General features: G+C 51.3%; 1 protein-coding gene across 6 annotated transcripts in view; it reads right to left on the bottom strand.

Moving 5' to 3' along the window:
• RHBDF1 (rhomboid 5 homolog 1) overlaps positions 1-20,826 on the bottom strand; it is a 35,623-nt gene extending 14,797 nt beyond the window's left edge. Inside the window, exons 1-4 of one of the 6 annotated variants that reach the window (XM_038150711.1) lie at positions 20,339-20,826; positions 6,078-6,222; positions 4,090-4,223; positions 1,865-1,969 (exon numbers count right to left, since the gene is read on the bottom strand). In XM_038150711.1, coding sequence (XP_038006639.1) covers positions 1,865-1,969; positions 4,090-4,223; positions 6,078-6,200 — 362 coding nt within the window. In that variant the 5' untranslated portion in view covers positions 6,201-6,222; positions 20,339-20,826. The other 5 variants (XM_038150709.1, XM_038150710.1, XM_038150712.1 and 2 more) reach the window with 5 other exon arrangements.
• Positions 20,827-21,656: the final 830 nt, after the last annotated feature.

Here is a 21,656-nt window from a genome sequence, read left to right as displayed (position 1 = left end):
AAGATCTCCAGCTGCTGAGAAGCAAGACCTCAGAGATGACAAAGTGAGCATTAAAATACACACTGGAGTAAAGGCTGGGATAAATCTAGAATTAGGGCACACAGGGGAACTGAGACAGTGCACTGGAGACAGGAAATTATTCCTGTGGTTTTGAACCCTTCCAAGCAAAAACCCCATCAACCAACAGGTGAAAGTGCTCTGCCACCATGTCAAAAGGTGTGTTTGAAATCCACAGCCTTGCTGGCTAAAACCTTCCATATGCAACCACCACACATTTCCCTCAGCCCTCCCTGTTCTCACAATGATACAGAACAGACCTCCAGAGGTCATGTGGGCCACTGCTGGAATTCACCTGATCTCACTGACCCAAATGCCACCAGCAAGTCAACGTGCCAGCCTTTGGAGATGGGGCTATGTGAAAATCTTGGGGCACACCTCTCTGCTCCCACAGACCCACATCTCCTTGGAGCGATCTTCCTCCCCATCCAGAGCAAAGGCCCAGGGCCAGCCCCTGCCCTGACAGACCCACCAAACCCATAGCACAGAGGTCAAGTCACCAGTTGCTCTGGCACAGCACACGCCTCACAGAACAGTCTGACCACTCAGAGGGCTCCCCACAGTCCCCACAGACTGCTGTAACCAGTGTTTCAACAGCAAGGTCACCTTGGGTGACAAGCCTGTACACAGGGCCTCAGAGGGAGAGGGGCTGAGGGCCATTTGGGCCCATATGAGCCTGCTGAGGAGTGACACCACCAGCAGTCTCAGAGATCTCCAAAACTATGCTCCCACTGATCTGGAAGGACAGGCACCACCACAGCTGTTGGCACTGTGAGGAACACTCCAGAACTGCCAGAGACCACTGCTGGCCAGGGCCAGGGTGAAAAGCTGTCCCACTCCTCCCTGATCACAGCCAAAACAGTCCACTAAAGATTTTAGGGCATCTGGAGCACCCTGGGAAGATGCCAAATGCCTCTGTTCAGCTGGGGAACTCCATCACATCCTATGGAGTCCCCAGGGCACTGCAACAACCAACATCAGAGTCAGCTGTCACTCTTCTGTCACGATGAGCCAAGCAGCCCTGACAGCCCAAGGCCAAACACAAGCAGCCCCAAAGGTGGTCACAGTGCCAGAGTGGCAGCTGGCCAAGGGCAGGATGGTAAGACAGGAATCCAGGGCATGAGATCCAGTCCCTGCCATGCACTAAGTCACACTGCCTGTCTGGTTTAAATTTTCCTAAGCTCCAGATTTGGGGTGATGGTCAGTGGGGCTGTTGTGCCCTGGACTCCTGGAGTGGCTCATCTCCGTGGTGCTAAGTAAACAAAGACCTCCACCTCAAAAAGAAGACAGTCACATTTGCATTAGAAAAAGCCATGATGTCAACAAGGAAAGAGTGGATGCTGTATTCCATTCATCAGCTCTGAGCCCCTCTGGACCAACACAACAGCATCTGTTTGGTGCTGCTTCCTCTCCTTCCCCTCCTGCCCCAAGAAGGCTTTGGGGCCAACATATGCTGCACTGCTGCCAGCAAAGGCAGGCTGGGTAAGGCTGCCCTGGGGAGATATTCCAGCTATGGTGAACACCAGGAGGTTGACAGCTTGTTAGGAAAGGCAGGAGGGAGTGAGGCTGGCGGGTGGACAGCTTGTTAGTCCATGCTACTTATTGACAGCTGCCTACACATTTAGTAGGAGTGACAATTGTTTTCTGTTAGAGGCACACATGAACTTTCTCACTCCGCCTGTCTGTAGGCCTCTTGGACAGTCCTGGGAAGGCAATGTGATCTCAGCAACAGCCAGACTCTGTGCAGCTCACAACAGCCCTGGCACACACATGCAGGGGTGGGTTTCACACTCAGTGCTAGCAGTACCTGAAAAACGATCGGGGCAGGGACTGCCGCTTTCTCAGGGAGCTCCTGCCCCCCCGGTGCCCACGGGCGGGCAGGGTCTGACTCCTTTGAAACCGAACCTGTCTGCTGCAAAGAAAAGAGAGCTGAGGGGAAGGAACCTCCAGGGCCGTGGAGAGGAGCAGCCGCTGCATCTCCTTCCATAGCCCCATGGGCAGCAGTTGTGCCCCACTGCATGTGACAGTGGCCTCCAGCTGAGAGCATGACCTAAGAGAAACAACCAAGCTCAAGCCAACACAGCAGCAGCATCTTTGAACCCAGGAGGCTGCTGAATCCTCTTGGTGCACCTGTGACGTGTGTCTCACATTGCTCTGGAAGGTACCAGGAGTACTGCCATCCCCCTCAGCTCCCCCTGTAAGACCTGCCTTCTTCAGCCCAGACACTCAGCTACAGACTCCACAGCTGGCTTTGGACACCAGCGTGAAAGCATGGAGGTGTCAGCAGGCCGAGATATGATCTGCTTGGAGACAGGCGACCGGTGCCCTGACAGGATCTTGCCTAGTGCACAAGTCTATCTGTGGCACATCTGCTGCTTTGCATGGACATCTCAGACACCCTGGAAGACTGGAAATGGTGTTAGATGCTGTCATATGAATCACTCCCATGCCTTGTTCTGGACTACACAGGCTTGACTACATGTTCACGGTTGATCTGTGTCCTCCAGGGAAGATGGTATGGTATGGAGTGCTGCAGTTTCACATTTTGTGCATTCTGAGGGCTGTGCTAAGCAGAAAACTTGGCAGTCAGCTTTCCAAAACAAATCCCGAAACACAATTTAGGGATGTATGGTCTGCATTCTCCACTGCGTCCCTAGCTCTGCTAAATAGAAAACAGGGGGTTAGGCCTTGATACTTTCCATTTCCCTGGCCTTGTTTCTGATCCACTCATTTCATGCTTTTATTGCTAGTGTTGTGTAATGTGTGCATCTCCTGCAGTTCTGCTCCTTGTTAAGTCCTTCCCGAAGCAGATTTGTCACAGTAGCACCAAAGCAGTTCACAGTTCCTCACTCCCCTACATACAAACTGCACGTTGTGAGGACTTCTGGGGCAAGTTAGCCAGGCCCTTCTACCCAATGCTTCTTGTCAGGGCCTCCACAGCACCCTCCCAAGATATCCCCTCATCCTTGGCGTGCTCTTGCCTAGCTGTCCTGGCAAGGAACACGTCAGGAGCAGGGATGCAAGGGAAGAGGCAGTGTAGGCGTCCTCACAGGCCCAGAGGTTGCCCACAGCCCTGAAAAGAGCAGCCGTCGCTTCACGGGCTCAGCCCTCCCAACCTCACAAGAAGCAGGATCAGAGTGGGCTGATGCAGGAGAGCCTCAGCACCAAGGCAGCTGGGGAACGTCTGAGGCAAAGACAAACAGTGTGTGGGAGATCTCCCAGAGCTGGAAAGCTGCTCCTTTGTGAGTGGGCGAAGCCTGGCTGGCTGAAAGTACCCCTGACCCCTGGAGCTCCAGGGATGCTCCTGGGATCCAAGCAAGCCTGACACACTGCCAGAGACCAAAATGAGCCATCTCAGGAGAGAAGCTGGGAGAGCCAGTCTCTCTGGGCAAACTGGGATAAGCCTTTGCCATGGTGAGGGAAAGAGCATCCAGCTCTGTGTGGCCATGTGTCAAGAGACTTGTAATGACAACCTTTGCAGGAGTGGGAGACAGGACAGAGCAGCCTCTTCCTGCTCTCAAACACCCCTCAGAGCCATCTCAAGGACCTGCCAATGAGCCAGGGCTAGGAGCCAAGCTGCTGAGAGCCCTGCACTGCTCCAATGGGCTTCTGCCTCCCCCAGCAACCATGTCCTCTCAGACACTGCAGCAAAGCACACCCAGCACACCCCATCTACAGTCACAGCTGAACATCAGGGCCTGACACATCCTGTTACTGAGAAACAGCCCCTCCAGGGCATGGGGGCAGCCAAAATCTGTCTGTAAGTGGCAAACGCCATCCATTCATTGTCCTGGTCACCAGCATCTTCCTCCCAGGACTTGTCTCCTCACGTACTACAGACAGGCTGTACAGCACCACTGGGCTTCTACACTGGGGACCAACCTGCACCCACCCTTCCACAACCTCACAAGGTAATGAGGGACTCAACCTAACCCTGCTGTAACAGGCAACGGGATGAGCAGAGAATCATGAATCCACAGCTCCAGGAGGGCAGAACGCCCTGCGGCAGGCTCCAGGAGCTCCGTGCCTCACCTCTTGATGGTCTGGGTGATGGAGGTCTGGCGCTGCAGCACCGCTCTCCTGGCGGGGTCGTGGGGCAGGGACGGCACGCGGCTGCTGTCGGCCGGCATGCTCACGCTCCGCAGGAACGCCTGGCGCCGCGTCGGCTGCCGAGGGAAGGGGAGGGAGTCAGACTTCTGGGATGGGCATGTCAGCAATTCAACATCTACTGCCTGAGCTCCTGCAACACATCCTCCTGGCCGCTGTCTACCCAAATCACACTCTCCTAGACCACTCCACAAGGTCAAGAGAAGCGCAGTCAGTGGGATTTGCTCCTTAAGTGGCTCTGGATCTGCACTAAAAGCCTGTGAGAGCTGTGGGTGGGACTGCAGTTGCTGCCTGGAGCAGCCTAAGCAAGCTGGAAAAGGCTTTGTTCATAGCCTAATTGCCTGGGCACACTCACATGTCATGGCTAAATGTCACCTACCAAATGTGACACAACTCACCACGCTGTTCTCAGCTCACACGATAGCCTCCCCAGGGCTGCTCTGGATTACATTTTTATCAGCTCAGCAGAGACACCATGTCCCATTTGTACAGGGCAGGCTGAGCAGACTGCCCCTCTGGCAAGGGAAGCTCTGATCGATCCTCTGGTCAGACACTGTCTCTGCCCCAAGACTACTTCAGCCTCTCTAGCCCAGAAAGCTAATGATTTCCACTTACATTAACAGTTTTGGTATCTTTTATGTAAAAGCAGTACACAGATACTCAGGTTGTAAGTCAGAGGAGCACTCTTATCCTGGCAGCCTGGGCTGTGCAGAGAACATCACCTCCACCAGTTTCCATCATAAGCACAGAGTGTCCCTCCAGGTGCCCAGCTGGATTTAGAGATTCCAGATAAGGCAAGATCCATCAGAGCCTTAAATAATTGATTCAGAAGGTTTCAACCTGCACTGGTAAAACCCTGAACTCCACTTCTAATCCCTACAGACTGACCCCCAAACTCTTTCCTTCCAAGGGAAGATCAGAACCAAGATTTATCTGCCAGGAGCTGTCACGTAAGTAAAGTGCATTTGAGTCCCTGGATCACAGAATGATGAAGAGGACAGTTCTTGCTGTTCCAAGTGCAACAGAAGTTCCCTCTTAAGACAAGTTTGTCCTCAGTCCCCTCCAGGGAAGCTGTATAACCTTCCATTTCTCTAATTACTAAACTTTTTTTCACATAAGTGACTGTGCACACCCATGGAGCTGGGCAGCAAGAACACTCTGGTTCTGCCTTCGGTGCAGAAAGTCTCTGCTCCTGCAGCAAGGCCACACAAGCAGCCAGCATTCATACCCAGGTCTCACCCCTACAGCAGTTTTTAATACCTTGCAGCAGGTATTCCTGATATTCTCCCTATCCCCAGCACAAAAAAAGGGTGTTTGACTCTCATGCTTTGCACTGCTCCTATTAAACTATTACCTCATCTCTACTTCAGCACTCCTCAATGTTATGCAGCTCTCATCCCACATGGTCCTCTTATGTTCCTCCTGCTGCTCACAGCTTTGTGTTGCCAGTAACTGTTCTTTGCTGTTACTGATGAAAGTCTGTCATTATCTTGGCTATTCATAAGTCAGATTCATACCCTGCTCATTTCAGCACAAGCTCCAGCACTTCCAGGCCCTCGTGCTTGTCTGGGAGACCTTCAGTCCTCCAGTCCCCTTAAGAAATGCTTGTTTGAATACCTCACTCTCATATCCCAGCCAAGACACTTCTCACAATGCCCACATCCAAACGCTCAGATCCACTGATGTGAGCACATCAGCCACCCACCCTCATCCCTCCCACATCCCCTTCAAGGGGAGTTAATTACTGCTCATAAATTTACTCAAAGGCTCTGCCCCTTCTTATGTGGCCTCAGGACCTGCCATCACACGCTGCCTTTCCCTCAGCCAGGACCGATGGGGATCCCAGGCACAGGGACTCTCCCAGCACATCCCTCCCCAGCTCCACAAACCCCCCTCCTCCCCAGCCCCCGTACCTGCACGGGCTGGGGGGGCTCCTCTGGCACGGGCATGGGCACTGGCGCCGGGATGTCCAGTTTTAACCATGGTGGCTTCTTCCTCTGTAAACTGCTCGTGCTGTCGTGTCGCGCCTCCGACATCGTCCCACGCTTGTCCTCAGGCCTAGGAGAGGGGAGACACCAGAGTCAGGAGGGAATCTGGCTCATCCCTCAGCCCATGCTGGCAGGGTGAGCAGAGGGGTCTCCTCCCAGCTGTGACTGATGGGCCCCAAGCCCCATGTGGGATGAATTCCCAAAGTGCCTCATGAGGGCTCAGGGGTCACAGCCCGTGCCCACACTGCTCATTCAGCACCTGACACTCAGAGGACACAGAACCTCGAGCCAGATACAGACACTGCAGTCACAAGTTTGACTTGCCTCCCATTAAGATTTTTGCTGAGACTACTGTGAGATCCAGGTTCCCTAAGAACAAGCCATGAATTAAATCTTAATGAGATCTGGATCCAGACCAACCAGCTAAGTAACTGCAGTATCAAAAGCCACTGGCCTCCCTCTAAAACCAGCCTGTGACTCACAAACACCCTTTTTTGCCCACCCAAAGCCAAGCACCATACTTTCCAACTCACCCACCACTTAGCAATTAACAAGTGGCCATTTCTCATCACTGTTTCTAATCTCTTTTAAATGTAGTGATTTTCTAGAAACATAATACAGTGCACAGAGCAATACCAGTATAGCATGAATATTAGAGAACTGGCACTAATCCTGAACTAAGAGTGGTTTTCATACATAAATAATAATGATATGGTATTTAAATAAAAACCGCTGTGTAATCCAAACGCCGCAGTGAGCAGAGTGACTCGCTGTCATCTTGCCCACTCTGCTGCAGCTTTGCCCTCCTGTTTGGGACCACAGGAGTCTTTCAGGCCAGCAGAGCACCCACTTCACTGTGCACGCTCAGAGAAACAATTCAGAAAACAGATTTCACTGCAGGCAGATCAGCTCAGATGCCTCCACAGGTACTTTCCAACCTAAATTACGCTACAAGTTTGTATTTCTTCCTCTCCTATCACACACACAACTTCAAGTGAGCAGTGGGAAGCATGTGTGCAGAATGGGACAACAGATTCCATTCCCTCCGGGCTCTCTCCTTGCATGGCCCTAGCCTGGCCTATGGCCCTTAGCCACAGGGGACAAAAATAATCAAGTGCCCCAGCCTCTTCACCACAGTGGACAGATGGAATAAGCAACCAGTTAAATCAGCAGTCACACATGTTTTGACAGGGAATAGGAGAAAAACTCTGTTAGAATTAAAACTTAGTGCTCTTACAGTGTTAACACAGCCCATTTATTTTAAATGCAGTGAGTTTAACACGTAAGGATCCTTCCTTGAGAGAGGCCAAGTCCTAGGCCAGGACCAGAGGGATCTCCACCCTCGGAGACATTTGGCACACAACAAAACAAGGCCCTGAGCTGCCTGAATTACCCCAGCCTTGCAGTGGCTGAGCCAGTCAACCTGCACGGGTCCCTCCCAACCTAAATTAGGCACTGGTTCTCCGAAACGTGCGCTGCCTTGCAGGGCATTGCCACCATCTTCCCACAGCTCCCTGCAGCTGCTCTGGAAAGGGACCTGCACACACCACTGCAAAAGACACAAGGCAGGGGGGCAGGCAGGGGAGAAATAGGTCAACAAATGGGAGTGGGGGATGATCTGGATTGGGTTAGAAGAGAATCTCATCTAAAAGGAGCTGAAGGCCAGCTGCTGGTTCAGCTGGGCCAGCTGCCAGGAGCGCTGCGCTCAGCTGAGCCAGAACGACAGAAAGGGAGGACTCAGCTGTAGGTGGATGAAGGTTGGGTTTCAGCAAATACCACAGGCCCCCAAAAGTCTGGGAATTCATGATCTAGCCTGTACAGACATGCCCTTCATACATGCACCACAGTCCTGTTGCACAGATGCAGTGCTGTGCATGAGAGGGACACAAATCCTGGCTTCCCTCCCCACTGAGGTGCAGGGGTGGCTAAACACAACTGTTCTAACTTCCTGTAAGATAAGAACAGTGAGAGTATTAGGGGAACTCCTGCCTGTGCTTGGTATGAGTAAATCTGCTATGAGACACGATTTACTGAAAGGTCTTGCAAATTTGTCTTCATGATGATGTCAGAAAGCAAAAGCAGATTTCTCATACCTGAAACACTCCAGCAAAGAGCTTCAGCATTTACCTTTGAGGATACAAACACAACATGTCCTCAAGGTGTCCTAATCAGAGACCAGCCAAGAGAGACAGAGCCACCACGCTGGCACGACCAAACACAATCTATTTCACACAACTCAAGAGCCTCCTTCCTGAGCCTTCAAGGGCAAATCCGGAGCCTCCAAAGTAGCAACTCTGCTTTTTCCAGCATCTCACCACTGAGCCAACATCACTCAACATCCTTCCTGTCTACCTACAGAGCAGCCTTTGTGAGCAGGAGCTCTGGGTGTAAAGAATACAAACGTGGAGGATCTGCAGCTCTATCAATCAGTGAGGCCGAGCCAGGAAGGCAGAGGATGAATCACGCCTGTATTGCCCGAAAGTTGCTGCAATAACGTGAAACCCTGTGAAAGACTTCTGATTAAATCTGTTTTGAGTTTCCCCTCCTAAATTGCCACAGACCACAGACAGTGATGTCCATGTATCTTCCCTGGCTTCCCTGCCACCCTTGCAGACTTGCACATGGGATCTCCAGGGTGTACACACCTGCCAAAGAGGACATGCACACACAGGGGTAAAGCCTGTGGCCTTATAATAACCCCCAAAGCTGACTCAACTTTGTATTTTAGGCAAGGTGAAGATCTCAAGATGAAATTCACATTCTGACAGAGCAATGGATTGCTCTGCTTTCTCCCTGCTTCAGCAGTTACAGAGTTCTTTAAGTAGTAAAGCATAAAAATGCATATATAATAACTGTCTAAATGCATTCAGTATTTAAACCCCAGGTGAGTTTCCAGGGTGGCTGCAAAAAGAGCATGTAGGAGCAAATCCCCCTACCAGTTCAACCTTCTTTACTCACCAGCAATTCATTTCCCAGTAAAAGAGTACAGTGAAGGCAGAGCTGTTCAGCATTCCCAACTCCCTGTGTGCATTTAGAGTGGCCAAAAATAAACCTTACAAACACCTAAGACTGGATCAAGCCCTGCCAGGGCAAGCACTGTGAATTCTGTATGAATAATCAGCCACAGCACAGGTCAGGCAACTGCCTCTGCCCCAGGCACAAAAAGGCCTGGGGTATGGTCATGAGAGACAGGTCTCCAGGGGGTTAACAGGGAGCCTGAATGTGGACCCAGTGAATATACAGATATACAGACCAGATGAGCATCAGTGCACAGATGTACAGCAACATGGTCCAACAGCCTTTGCAGGGCAGGTAACTCCCCTTACTACACCTGGCCCTCACCCTAAGTGCTGCTAATTTCTGTCTCAGCACTGCACTGAAAGCACTTGCTGAGTTTCACACTGACCCCTTGGTTACTTTTAAGGTCAATGTTTCAGGGTCCAGTGCCCATGTATTTCATCAGGCCAGTGGGCTTTGTTTCAAAGTTGACTGCATTGATACATATTTTGTTTGAAGGGTCCCATACCATCAATCCCAGTTTCTCCGTACCGTCAAGAGGCCACCAACAGCAGCAGGATGGGAACACACAGAGCACAGCCATGCAGGGTCAGCTCAGTGTCCTTCTAAAGCCAGTATCCCATTTCCAGCTGGGGATGTCTGGCACAGGGCAGGAGTACAGGATCACTCCACAGTCTGTTCTCCCAGGACAGAGCCATGGCATGTGCTGTGAATAACTCACAGGCTTCTTGTGCCAGAAATATCTTTGCGTGTAACAGTTCTGTATCCATCTCTACATCCAACCAATGGTTATTATTCCAGAATTTATCAAGCTCATTTTTCAATCCAAGCAAACTTCTAGCATTCATAACTGCACATGACAAAGCTCCAGAGCTGAAACACATGCTGTGTGACAAGCCTGCTCCAGCTCATCTGCAAACCTGCCATTTCCAGGGCTCACTTGCTGCTCTGTAGTTCTTGGACTACAAGAGTGATCAGCTTTTCCCTATCCTCTTTCTCCAAGCAAGTCCTGACCCTACAGATCTCTTCCACACTCTTCCTACCATCCCCTCTTCCCACACCCACATCCAGAAGCTCAGTCCTCGTACTGGGGCTGTTTCAGACCTCTTGCCTGTGCTTGCTTAGTTTGGACTTTGTTCCACCAGCACCACAAAACTCAGGACTATGCAAATATAAGGCTGAATGAGAGGTATTTGCAAATCCACCTTCTTCTAACTGATCAGCTGGTAGCAACATAAACATTATTAATAATGTCCATTTCAATTAAAATAAACAAAAGAAAAAACATATCAATGGCAGATAGTCTGGGAAATTAATCTTCAGAAGGTCAGTGCCAAAGCAAGGTCACAGAACCAGAATGAAAGGCAAATCCACTGTGCTGTGGGTCAGGCTAAGAAAGGGGAGAGCACATTAAATACCAAAGTTGGCATATGATCAAGGAAAGCTGCTTAGTGAAATCTACTGACCCAAAGAGCAAAGGAAAAGCTTTGTCCAGAAGCCTGAGCATGTTCCTAAAACTGACAGGCATCCTAAATACATTTAGAAGCTTGCACAGTGATTTCAAAGAAAGACCATCCTTCCATTTAAACAGACAACTGAAGCTATTCCCATGTTGATTTCTTTTCTTCCAAAATCTCCATTTTACCAGCATTCCCATTTAAAATAAAGCTGGCTGTTTTTCCCCCAAGAAACATTCCAAATAAAAACCAAACCAAAACAAAACCCCAACTTAATTCAACACTACCACACAAACAAACAGCATCTGCCTTTTTCAGCAGCACTGCTCCTCTCCAGCACAGTGTGTGCATGTTCCTCCAGGCACCCCCAGGAGGTAACACACACCAGGGTTATTCCACTGCAATCTGATCACCATGGTCAGACTCCAGCTGTTTTTCTTCATTTTTCAAACCCCATCTCTGCAACAATCTTATTTCCAATGCCTGCTACACAAAGTCCCAGGCAAGCCCCATGTACCTGAAGGGGCCTGGCTGAGGCACAGGAATCCAGGTGGACACAGCAAAGAAACCAGGATCCTCACGGTGCTCTCCAGACAGGATGAGCCAGGGGAGCCAGAGGAGACAGCTCCTGGCTGTGCCTCTCTCTCCAGGACTGCTGCTGGCACAGCAGGGAAAAGGCAGGAAGTCCAAGGAGAAGAGGAGCAGTAGGGTTTCAGTCTCATGGCTGCCAATAAAACCATCTAGCATGGATCAGACCCAAGGAGTTACAAACAATATCCCAAACACCAAGCGTGAGCCAGCCCTCTGAAACAGGCCAGATGGAGGGGCTGAGGGCAGGCAGGGACAGGGAAGGTGTGACAGGCCACTCTTGGGGAAAGCTGTTAAGGGCACAGCAACATCCAAGCTTTGGCTGAGCCCACCACCACTGCCCACCCTAAGAAAATACCTGAGAAATTAAACAAAGCCCAGGGAGGGCCCGGGGCCATCTCCTGCTTTCCCAAGGCTGGCTGCTGAGCTGGGAAATGCTGCGAGGCTTTGCAGACCCACAAGCTGCCACAGCAGAAGCTGGGTGTGAGCAGTCCACGCAGCTCTGAGCAGCAGCCTGGCAGAGCTGTGCAGACACACTGCCCTTTGAGCCCTGCCCTGCAGGCAGCTGGCAGCACTGCCATTCCCACACACACCCCACTGTCCCTCTCACTGCTCTCTGCCATGCACGAGCTCTGCCTGAGTGCTGCTGGAGGCTGATGGCACTTCCAAGAGCCTGCACCAAATCACACAGGTAACAGCTCCTCAGGGCTCTGGCTTCTGAGAGCAAACCCATCTGCCAGCAAGCCCAGGGAGCAGGCTAGCTTTACTCCACTGAGCCACTACAAGGTGTTTTACCAGCACAAACTAACCCTAGTAAATTATTTCCTGTTGATCTGGCAGCCTGAAGAGGATCAGACAATTTCAGATAAGCCCTGTGCAACCCAGAGAGGAAGGGTAGGACCAGCTCTTCAGTGATGGCTCAGCATGACAGCAGCTCAGGTGAGACATCAAATACAGCCCTGAGCTGTCATCCCCTGCCTGTGTGAAACTGTCCTACTCCATTCCCACTGGGGATCTCACCATGAACCACTTCATGGAATTAGCTGAGAAATACCAGCTGAAACTGCCTGGTTTGGAAGAGGCCAGGCAGACCCCTAGACAGGAAATGGGAAGCTACATTGGGTCGGTATTTCATGCCAAGCCTTGCAGAGGGATGGTATTCAAAGAGGCACAGCAGGAGAGCAAAGCTTCAGCTGGGACCCACTGAATTTGGAAAAGGTTCAGCTGCATACACAGACAGAAGGTTTTAAGTACAGGTAATGAAAACATCCACCAGTGAAGTCTGAACCTATGTGAGCCAATCCCATGATCAAGAAAGGAGTCCTGATATCCCTTTGAACAACTGATTTTCTTGATTTTCAGAAAAACATGAAGGTTATCATGGAAATCAAACAAAAATTAGTTCCTACTTGAACACCAGCATTAAAAGCTTTCAGAGCAGATTCACCTGGGACCTGAAGGTGTGTTGCCCTCATATAGCAGAGAAAGGAAAAACAGGAAGCTCAAAAACCTCTTCTGATTTCTGTTAGTCCCCAGATCTGTAGTTGAACGCCTTCAAACACAGGTTAAAAGATGACCCCCAACTGCAACATGCAAACACTCACAAGCAACAGGCTGATCTTCAAGGTCCTTTTGTTGCAGCAGTCAAAGGGCAAAACAGTAACAAGAATTTGGAAACCAATGCTTAGAATTCAAGCTAAAAAGATGTCTTAAACACTTGAAAGAGATGCAAGCCAACAGAAGAAGCAGTGACCCAGCCCTGTGTGCTGCCCTCCTCCTCCTGCTGGCACCAGCATCCCCACAGCTGTTGGGTGATGCACACTGGGAACCGACCCACATGAGCTCAGCAGAGAAAACGGCTCGTTCCAGCCCCAGCTCCTTCCCACATGGCTCCACAAACACTTGTGCCAGCAGAAGGAGAAGACACAGGAACAAACGGAGCAGCTGGAGCCAGATGACTGGACTGCTTCTCAAGGCAATATAGTTTGAAGTGGTTGTTGAAAACATGGCCAAAACTCAGATTTGTAGCGCTGTGGGAAGCCAATAATTATCCCAGGGAGGTGGTGGCTTCAGCATCCCTAATCTTCTGAGAAGCACCCTCAGTGCAGGTGTTGAGCGCAACAGCAATAAAGCACTACTGTACCACCAGAGGCAGAGTGAATTTTTTCGTGGGGTCATCAGATGGAAAAATACCCAAACCATCCACAGATTGCTCCAGAGCTGACAGCCAAGCCTCACACCCGGGCAGCTTCCACAGAGGGGCTCCCAAGGGAGGAGCTTCCCCTGCTCACCCATGGCCTGGAGCACCCAGAAGGAAGCAGGTGAAGGGAGCCAAGCAGAGCAGGCTGGGCAGAGGGGCCTTTTCCATCTCCTCAGCACGTGTGGCCCAGATGACAGGGGCAGGGCTGCAGCACCCAGGTGATGAGCGATCTCCAACTCCACCTTCCAGAGCAAATCCAGCCCAGAGCCATCTACAGCCTACTGAGACACCAGTAAGGGCAACAGCCTGCACATAAACCAACCAACAACGAGGGGGGAGCAGTGGAAAAGCTTCTGGAGCCCTTTGGCTCTTCACCCTGTTTATGTTTCTGCGTGACACACCCTGCGGCTTTGCCACCACATCCAACAGCCACATTTCCAGCAGCCACATCCTAAAAGTCTGGTCACAGCCTGGCACTTGCAAGCTCCATCAGGGCACAGCATGATGAGATACCTGCCAACAGCTCCAGTGATGGCACAGCAAGCTCTGAGCAGCATTCCCATTCCTTAGGGAAGCCAGCAGAGCACTGCCTGGTCCTCCACAGGAGCTGTTTCCACCAAGAGATCCATTACCAGCTACCAGAGGAAGGATCATCTATGCAAGCCTTGTTCCTGCACCCTGGTTGAAGATAACCACAGCTGCCTGTTGGCTCAATGGTGCCTGGGCTGAGCCAGCAGAGCCCTTTGGGTCCCCAGCAGCCTCCAAGCACAGTTGTCTCAGTGCTCTGCATGGGTCTGCACCTTCTTCAGGAAAGAGTGATCACAGAAACTTTTGCAGTGCACATTTAACTCATTTAAACGATTCAATGGGACTTCAGAGGACCCTGTTCCAGACTTATTGCCATTACTAGTGAAACAGATGCCTGGTTAAGTTCTGGCTGACCCACAAGTACCATGGGCACAGTCACTGCCTCAATTATACAGCAAGGTGAGAGCCACAAAAAGGCTTTTGTCAGTGCAGCCATGACCCCACATTAGGAAACAAAAGACAAACCCAACAAAGGTTTTCTTTTCATTGAAATTTTGCATTTTGAAATTTTTTTTTCTACCAGCTCTCACATTCATCACAAGTACTGTAAGGGTCCAGGACACAAGGCAAGCTGGGATGACACTCAGGACAGAAGTAAACACTGGCTCCAGTTGATTTTGGAACAGCTGTCTGTGCACCCAGCTCAAGAGCAATTTTCTTGGTAAAGCAACGTGTCTTAGCGATTACAACATTGTTCATTTAGAAAATACAATATCAATAAACAATTGATGGAAAAGCAACTCCCCTAAAAAGATCACAATAAGCCAAACCAAAAACTGTTAGACCAAAAGCTACTCATCCTCTACAGCAAAGACTCTGGGTACTAAAAGCAGCTAAGAATCACTGTTTGTTGTGCTAAATAAAAACATTTCAATGGCAAAAGAGATCAAAACTGCCACAAATGACAACATTTCCTATGGAAAGTTACATAAAACCACTCTGAATAGCAACCTAAAAAAATCTTAGAGGAAATAACAATAACAAACGCTGGAGCCACCAGAAGACAGACTTTATATTCAGGAAGGATGGAAGTCACAGAGCCATTCAGAACAGCTTTCTTGGCATGTTCCTTTGAAACTCAGAGCATCCTCACTCCTCATCACACTTGCTTTCTCCAGCACCACCACTGTTCTGCTCACCTGGGCACAAGTGAGAGAATAAAAAATGCCCACAGCAGCCAAGGCCCGGGGGAGATCCTTGAAAGGACCAATTAAACAGCCAAGAATTCAGAGCACAGCTGGTTTGACTGCTGTCCCTCACAATCAGCTGATGTAGCCAAGGACACAGGAGAGCCACTCTGGCACTCTGATTTCTCCCCTGGCTCGTGCTTGATGGCCAGGCACTCGCCATCTCCTGCTGTGTCCAACTGGAAATAGCTGCAGGAAGAGCTTGTCTTGCTCTGCAGGTGTGTGCACACCTCTGCACATTCATCGTGTGCCCAGTGCAACAACTCATTCATAATGCAAATAGAAGTAATCATAATTCTAGCTTGGTTTAGCAAAAAAAATATTCAAATTCTAAGCGAACCACACTCCTTCAGTCTGAGTGAATGGCGCATTCTTGCTCACTGTTCTCCCTGAAATTATCCCAGAATAGCCAGGGAAAAGGAAGGTACACTCACACTTTTTGGCAAAACAACTCACAGTTTTCTAAAGTTCACTTCAAGGCTTTGAATTTAAGCAACAGAGTAACAAATCTGCCCTGTGCTGATTGCTACAGGGCAGTAACTCGCGAAATGCAGACGCTGCATTTGTCAACCCAGCCATCTGAGCCCTCCAGATTTTAAAATCCAAGCAGCTCTAACTTTCACTGAGCCAAAGCCAAGTAAGTGCCAGACCTGAAGGACTGTAAAGGCAGCGTCCTGTGCAGTTTCAGGATGACCTCATAGGGATTGTTCCTTTTTAAAGGAAAGCAAACCTTCAAAGCAGGGATTGCTGCTGACCAGCAGAGCAAGGGGCTGGCTCTGAAAAGAATGGAAACAGGAAGGGGAGGAGGTGGCAAAGGTAAGCTTTCCAGAAAAGGCAAGATCAGGCATGGCTTGCTATCTCTTCTCCCCCTGGGAAGGCTCTACCGCGCCAGGGAAGTATTGTGCAATGATACTTCAGACTTCACTGAGAAGAAATTGCATTTCCTTTAATAAACACTGTGCTTTAGAGATGCTCTGATTACTAAGGCAAGGTCTGTTTGTTGCTGAAGGCCCCAGAATTTACGAACATATCCGCTGCTCAGGTCTGCATCACCACACTTCCAACATTTCTTTGCTAGGCAAAAAGGAGTTGTAATTATATTTGAAATAAATTGTTTACCTAGCTAGTTGAAGAGTGCATCCAAAGGAAATTACAGTAAAAACAAGCCCTATGTCAATCTGACATTTGCTGTCTGTGCAGCAAGTAGAGCACACAAGCAATGAAATGTGCAATCTTACAGCTCTTGGAGATAGGACCACTAAGATAAATGTGAAGAATAAGCTCTCTGTCTTCACCCAGTGGGAAACAGACACTGTTACTCAGAAGGATTTGACTGTAGTTTGGATGATTTGGTCAAAAACTCAGCTGCTAATTTGCTCTTTGTTGCATCATCCCAACACACATGAAAAAAAAAAAAAACCCTCCTCATTCCTACAGCAGCATGGACTGAAACAAGGATGAGAGGTGTGAGCTGAAACTTCAACTGGTCAGGGACAGCAGCAAGATGGGTAGGACCAAAAAAAGGAGCAAACAGTCAGAAATCCCTGAAGTTCAACTAACAAGGATATGACAACAGGCAATCTCAGCACAGACGTATTTCCACCTCTCCCTGTGGAAACCTCACTGCCAGTGGCACAGACATTCTGCCTGGGAAAACAGAGAGGCTGCTGGCAGGCCAGCCCTGCCCAGCTCAGGGTGCACTGCAGGAAGGGTCTCCACAACTCCAAGCAAGCAGGCCTGGATGGTCTGAGCACACATCACACACCAAATCAGCTTGGGGTTCTTCGAGGACATGGAAACAGAGCTGCCAGCATGACCATGGGAAATGCTGCCAAACAGATCCATTTCCTTCCAAGGTTAAATCTTGCCTGTTGCCTGCCTAATCTCTTGGGACTAAGAGCTAATACTGTCCCTTTGACATGTTATTCTCTCAGAGGGCAGTTATTGAGCACTAGCAGAGTAAACAACCTGATGCCCATTCAGGTCTGAACAAGGCAAAAAATAAACAAACAAAAAGAAAACAAAACAAAAGAACCAACCACAAGGCTCAAAAAAACCCTACCACTGGGGAGAGAACTACCTGCACAACCCTGGACATCATGGCTTCCCCTGCTCTGTAGAAAGAAACCATCTTCATCCTACTTTCCAGCAGCATTAGGATGTTTTACCCATGACCCAGACAAAAACGCCATTAAATTCAGGCTGCAGCACCCACAGCACACACTGAGATGTTTTCACACAGCAGAGGATGCAACACAGCTCCCTGAGCAGGCAGGCAACACATGCATTCTATGGGTCCTTAAAACTCCAACATGTACATACCCAGCAGCTGGGAGTCAACCTCACAGCAACTGTGTGAGATCTGCACAGTTCTTGTTTCCTTCCAACTAGATGATGATAAATGTTAAACTTGGAGTCCAGCACCTCTTCAACTGAAAAGAAAGGAAACTAATCCACATCTGAGCTCAGGGAAAATGTTAAGGAAGGAATCCATCCTTGAGTTTTAAGTATTTCACTGAAATGTGTCATATACAGACGACAGGCTGGCGGCTGCAGGAACAGCAAGAGAGGTGTCATGTCAGGCCACAATTAATGCTGGAAACTCTGAGAAAGATGCATGTTCTCCACGGGGTGCCAAAGCCTCCAGAGATAGCTATGGAAGAAAGGCAGCAACCACAAGGGAAGAATCTTATCAAAAGACTGGTGTGCTGGATAAAAGCTGGAGAGTGACAGATAAAGCAATGTCAGGATCTTCAGCTCACAGCCAGTCCTGCTTGGCAGGCACATCCCCAGCAACACGGGGTTCACACAACACACGCTCTGCTCAGCTTCTTGCTGGACACACTGAATGGAAGAGGAAAACAAGCTGGTCATCCTGGCCATGTTTCCCATCTCAGGCCTTCAGCACTAACCAGGCTGTGTTTGCAATGCAGAGAGATCCAACACACTGAAGAGAATCAAACCTTTGCTAATTATATCTGAGCATGAGGGCTCTGCGCCCAGAATAAACTGTCCTATCATGCCACACTCAGCAGACCCTGCCTCTTTCAAGGGAACATGTTGGGACTTGCTGGCTACTTTCCGGGGCTGGATTCCAGAGGAACAGGACTGATGACCCCAAAAGGAATTCCTATTCCTGCCTGGCGACCTCGTGCAGCTGCAGCCCCGTCGCAGTCCCTGCCACGAAAGTGAAACGAGCTGTCTGCCAAGTCCAGTGACGAGGTGCTGGCCCTCTCTGAGGGACATAATTCCTGCCTGAGGTGACACATCGGGGCCACACGGTCTCAGTACCAAGACACAGAGAAGACAAGCTTGTGGGAGAAGAGGTTTCTGCTGTGCTCTGCAGGCCAGCAGCACTCTCCACATTCAAAGCTCATCCCCCTGGCTGAAGCCTACCCAGCACAGAGCAAGACATTCCCGAGACCAGGGCCAACCCATGGCTTTCCCCAGAACCTGAAAAGCCAGTTTGTAGGCAGATCTCTTGCAAGTGGATTGCTTAAAAAAAAAAAAAAAAAAAAAAAAAAAAGCCTGTCATGGGAAGTCCCAGAGCAGAACTAGTTTTGTGGGAGTTGCTTTTACACTGCACAGCATCAACCTCCTTTCATGGGAACACACAGAAGCAGGAACAGCACGGACACACGTCCACAATGCCAGAGCTGCTCCCTTCCTGGGGGCTCAGGACAAATGAGCACAGAGTCCAGCATAAAGCTGGGGACCTGTTCCAAATGCACAGCACCTCCTGGAAAGCTGGCAGTATCCCAGCTCAGAAATGGCACCGGTTCCCAAGAGCCTGCACACACAGGGGAGACCTGGGCTGAGCAGCAGCAGCAGCCATGAGGATTTAAGGACATGAGGGATGCAGTAGGAGGGAGAGATGATAGCTGTTATTCGAGCAACTGAGGGTTAAAAAAAAGGCAGACAAGCCCTTTCATAAAGTCCATTTAACAATCAAAGCTTAAAGGAAGTATCTAAAGTTCACCTCTTTCTTCCAACTATATCAACCAATCTAACACGAGTCATCATTGCCTCCTGCAAACCTGCACCACTGAGACAGAACAGCTGGAGAGCAACATCCTTCATACACTGGAGTGGAAATGCAATTCTTCCAAGGGTCTGCTCCCCAGCTTGTCCCAAGTGGGCCATTTTTATCCCCGTGGTCACAGCCCAGAGGCAGCTATTTGTCCTTGCTGCCCTATCAGCGCTACTGCAGTTAACACCCTGTGCTCCTTCCTTGTCCCATGCTTCATTCAGAAGCTTTGCTGCCTTGTCCCTTCCCGTTACGTGTGATTATTTTTTCCCTTTACTGCAGAATGCACTTTTCTTCCCAGAGGAAATTAGCAGGCATGGGGACAAAAACAGGAAGAAAGGAAACAACTTCCTGCTTGCTCCGAGACCCGGCTTGGAGACATCCCTGACCGGCACCGTGCACCCCGCCACGAAGCCAACCTGCAAGAGAAGCAGCAGCCACGGAACCGAGCCGGGCACCAGGACGAGCACGGGACAAAACTCATCTGTGCTGCCACTCACCTCTCCTGAGTTACACCGGCGAAAAACACAGGGCAAAATGTACACGTGGGGCACTTTGGCACCGCAGGGATGTGTGTGGCAGGATGGGGCTGCCGGCTGAGGAGCCCAAAAGGACTTGGCACTGAGGGTGCGATCCTGCAAAAGCTTTGGTCTTGCTCGCGTCAGGCTGCCGCGATCCCCTTGCTTCGTGCCAGCAGAGCACGGTGTGAGAACTCAGTTCAGGGACTCGATCCGGCAGGAAAACTAACCTCAACATGTAAAAAGTCATATCTTTTCCACCAGATCATCTCCCAGAGTCGCTGCCAAAGCGCGGGTGCCAGCATCAGGGGAGGGACGGGTGGGAAAGCGTGGAGATGGGGTGGACTCGGATCAGCCGAAACAAGCCGTGAACGCGCACCTCCACCTACAGCCGAAAGCACCGAGATCGCCAGGCTCCCGACATCCGAACGCGGGGGTCGGGGGCAGCACCTGCCTCCGGCCACGCTCGTACCCCGCGGGCCGCCGCGGGCCGCTCCCCGCCCGGCCGAGCGGCGCGGTGCCGGTCCCCCGGCGGGGCAGGAGCGGCCCCCGCGGGATGCCCCTCCCGGCCAGCCCCCCCTCGTCCCCCGGCCCCGCACTCACCGTGCAGGCGGGCGAAGCGCAGCGGCCGCTCGGCTCGAGCCGCCCCCCGGCGCGGCTTAAGGGACCGGCGCCGCCGAGCTCGGCCCGCGGAGGGCGCGGAGACTCCTCCCCCGTGCCAGGGGCCGCCCGGGCGGGCACGCCATTCACAGCCTCGGCATGCAAATAGCAGCCGGGAGCCGAGCGGCGCTCGGCTCTGAGAGTCCCGGCGGGGAGCTGCCAGCGCCCGGGGCCGCGGGACGCCGCATCCCGCCGCGCCGCCCTGACTCACGGGGTAGGAATGCGCCGCGCCGGGCGGAAGCCACCGGCCCGCCCGCGGCCCCCGCAGCCCCCGCCTTCCCCGCTGCCTCGGCGGTGGGCAGCGCCCTTTGGCCCCGCCGCTGCGCTGGGGTGGCGGGGTTGAGCGCCGGCTCCCGTTAGCATCGGCTCTGCGGGTGCTGGGATCGCTGCCGTGCCTGCGGCGAGCCGCGGCGATTCCCGTGCCGGGAATCCCCTTGGCTGGGCACCGCTGAGCTGCCAAGCCCTGGCCCCTCTGCCCCCCACGGGAGCCTTCCCCACTAAGCCTCCCGCGCACTGGGCTGCGATGCTCCCGGTCCCCTCACTCTTTCTCGCTGTTTCACTGTACTTCACCTTCTCCTCGCCCATTCCCCTACGCTTAGTACCGTGTTGCCACCAAGTCTTCACACCTCCTCTTCCAGCCATGTGGTTAGCGTATAATCCCTCCTCTTAAGCTGATTCTCTCCTCCCAGTTTAAACATTTTTCCCTTCTGTAGGGCATCCTCCCACCTCGATTGCTCAGCCATCCTCTCCTTTGTCCCGGGATTGCTGCAGAAGATTTCTCCATCCATCCTCCAAGGAGCATCAGTCAGCATGCATTGCTCACACAGAGCTTTGCTGGAGCTCCAGAGGCCTGCAGGGTGCACATCCCTCTTGAGCAGGTCCCCAAGCCACAGCTCCAGATGCTTTCAATGTTAGTAATAACTGGGGGGATGATGTTCCTTTCCCATGTCACTGCATCTTCCCCGCCGACCTGCGTGCTCCAGCCGAGCTGAGCTCATCGGTACCGCACCCAGCCCTGCGCGTGCCCACGGCAGCCTCACGTCGAAGGCAGCCCCCAGAGAGCCCTGCTAACGATATCATGTCTCGTTAGCTAATGAGCAAACGCAGAGCAGCCCCGGCTAGTCCTGGCTGAGGTGGAGAGCAAATCGCACGCAGAACCCTGACTGTCCGCAAAGCTTAACAGGCACAAATTATTTTCAGATGTTTCTACCACATAAACAAGGAAAAGAAGCATCCAGTAATGCACTCGCAGGGCCCTTCA

Source organism: Motacilla alba, chromosome 14 (genome assembly GCF_015832195.1).
Source record: "Motacilla alba alba isolate MOTALB_02 chromosome 14, Motacilla_alba_V1.0_pri, whole genome shotgun sequence".
Taxonomy (NCBI): Eukaryota; Metazoa; Chordata; class Aves; order Passeriformes; family Motacillidae; genus Motacilla; species Motacilla alba.
The sequence above is the reverse complement of the archived record's forward strand: the minus strand, read 5'-3'. Positions and strand labels throughout refer to the sequence as shown.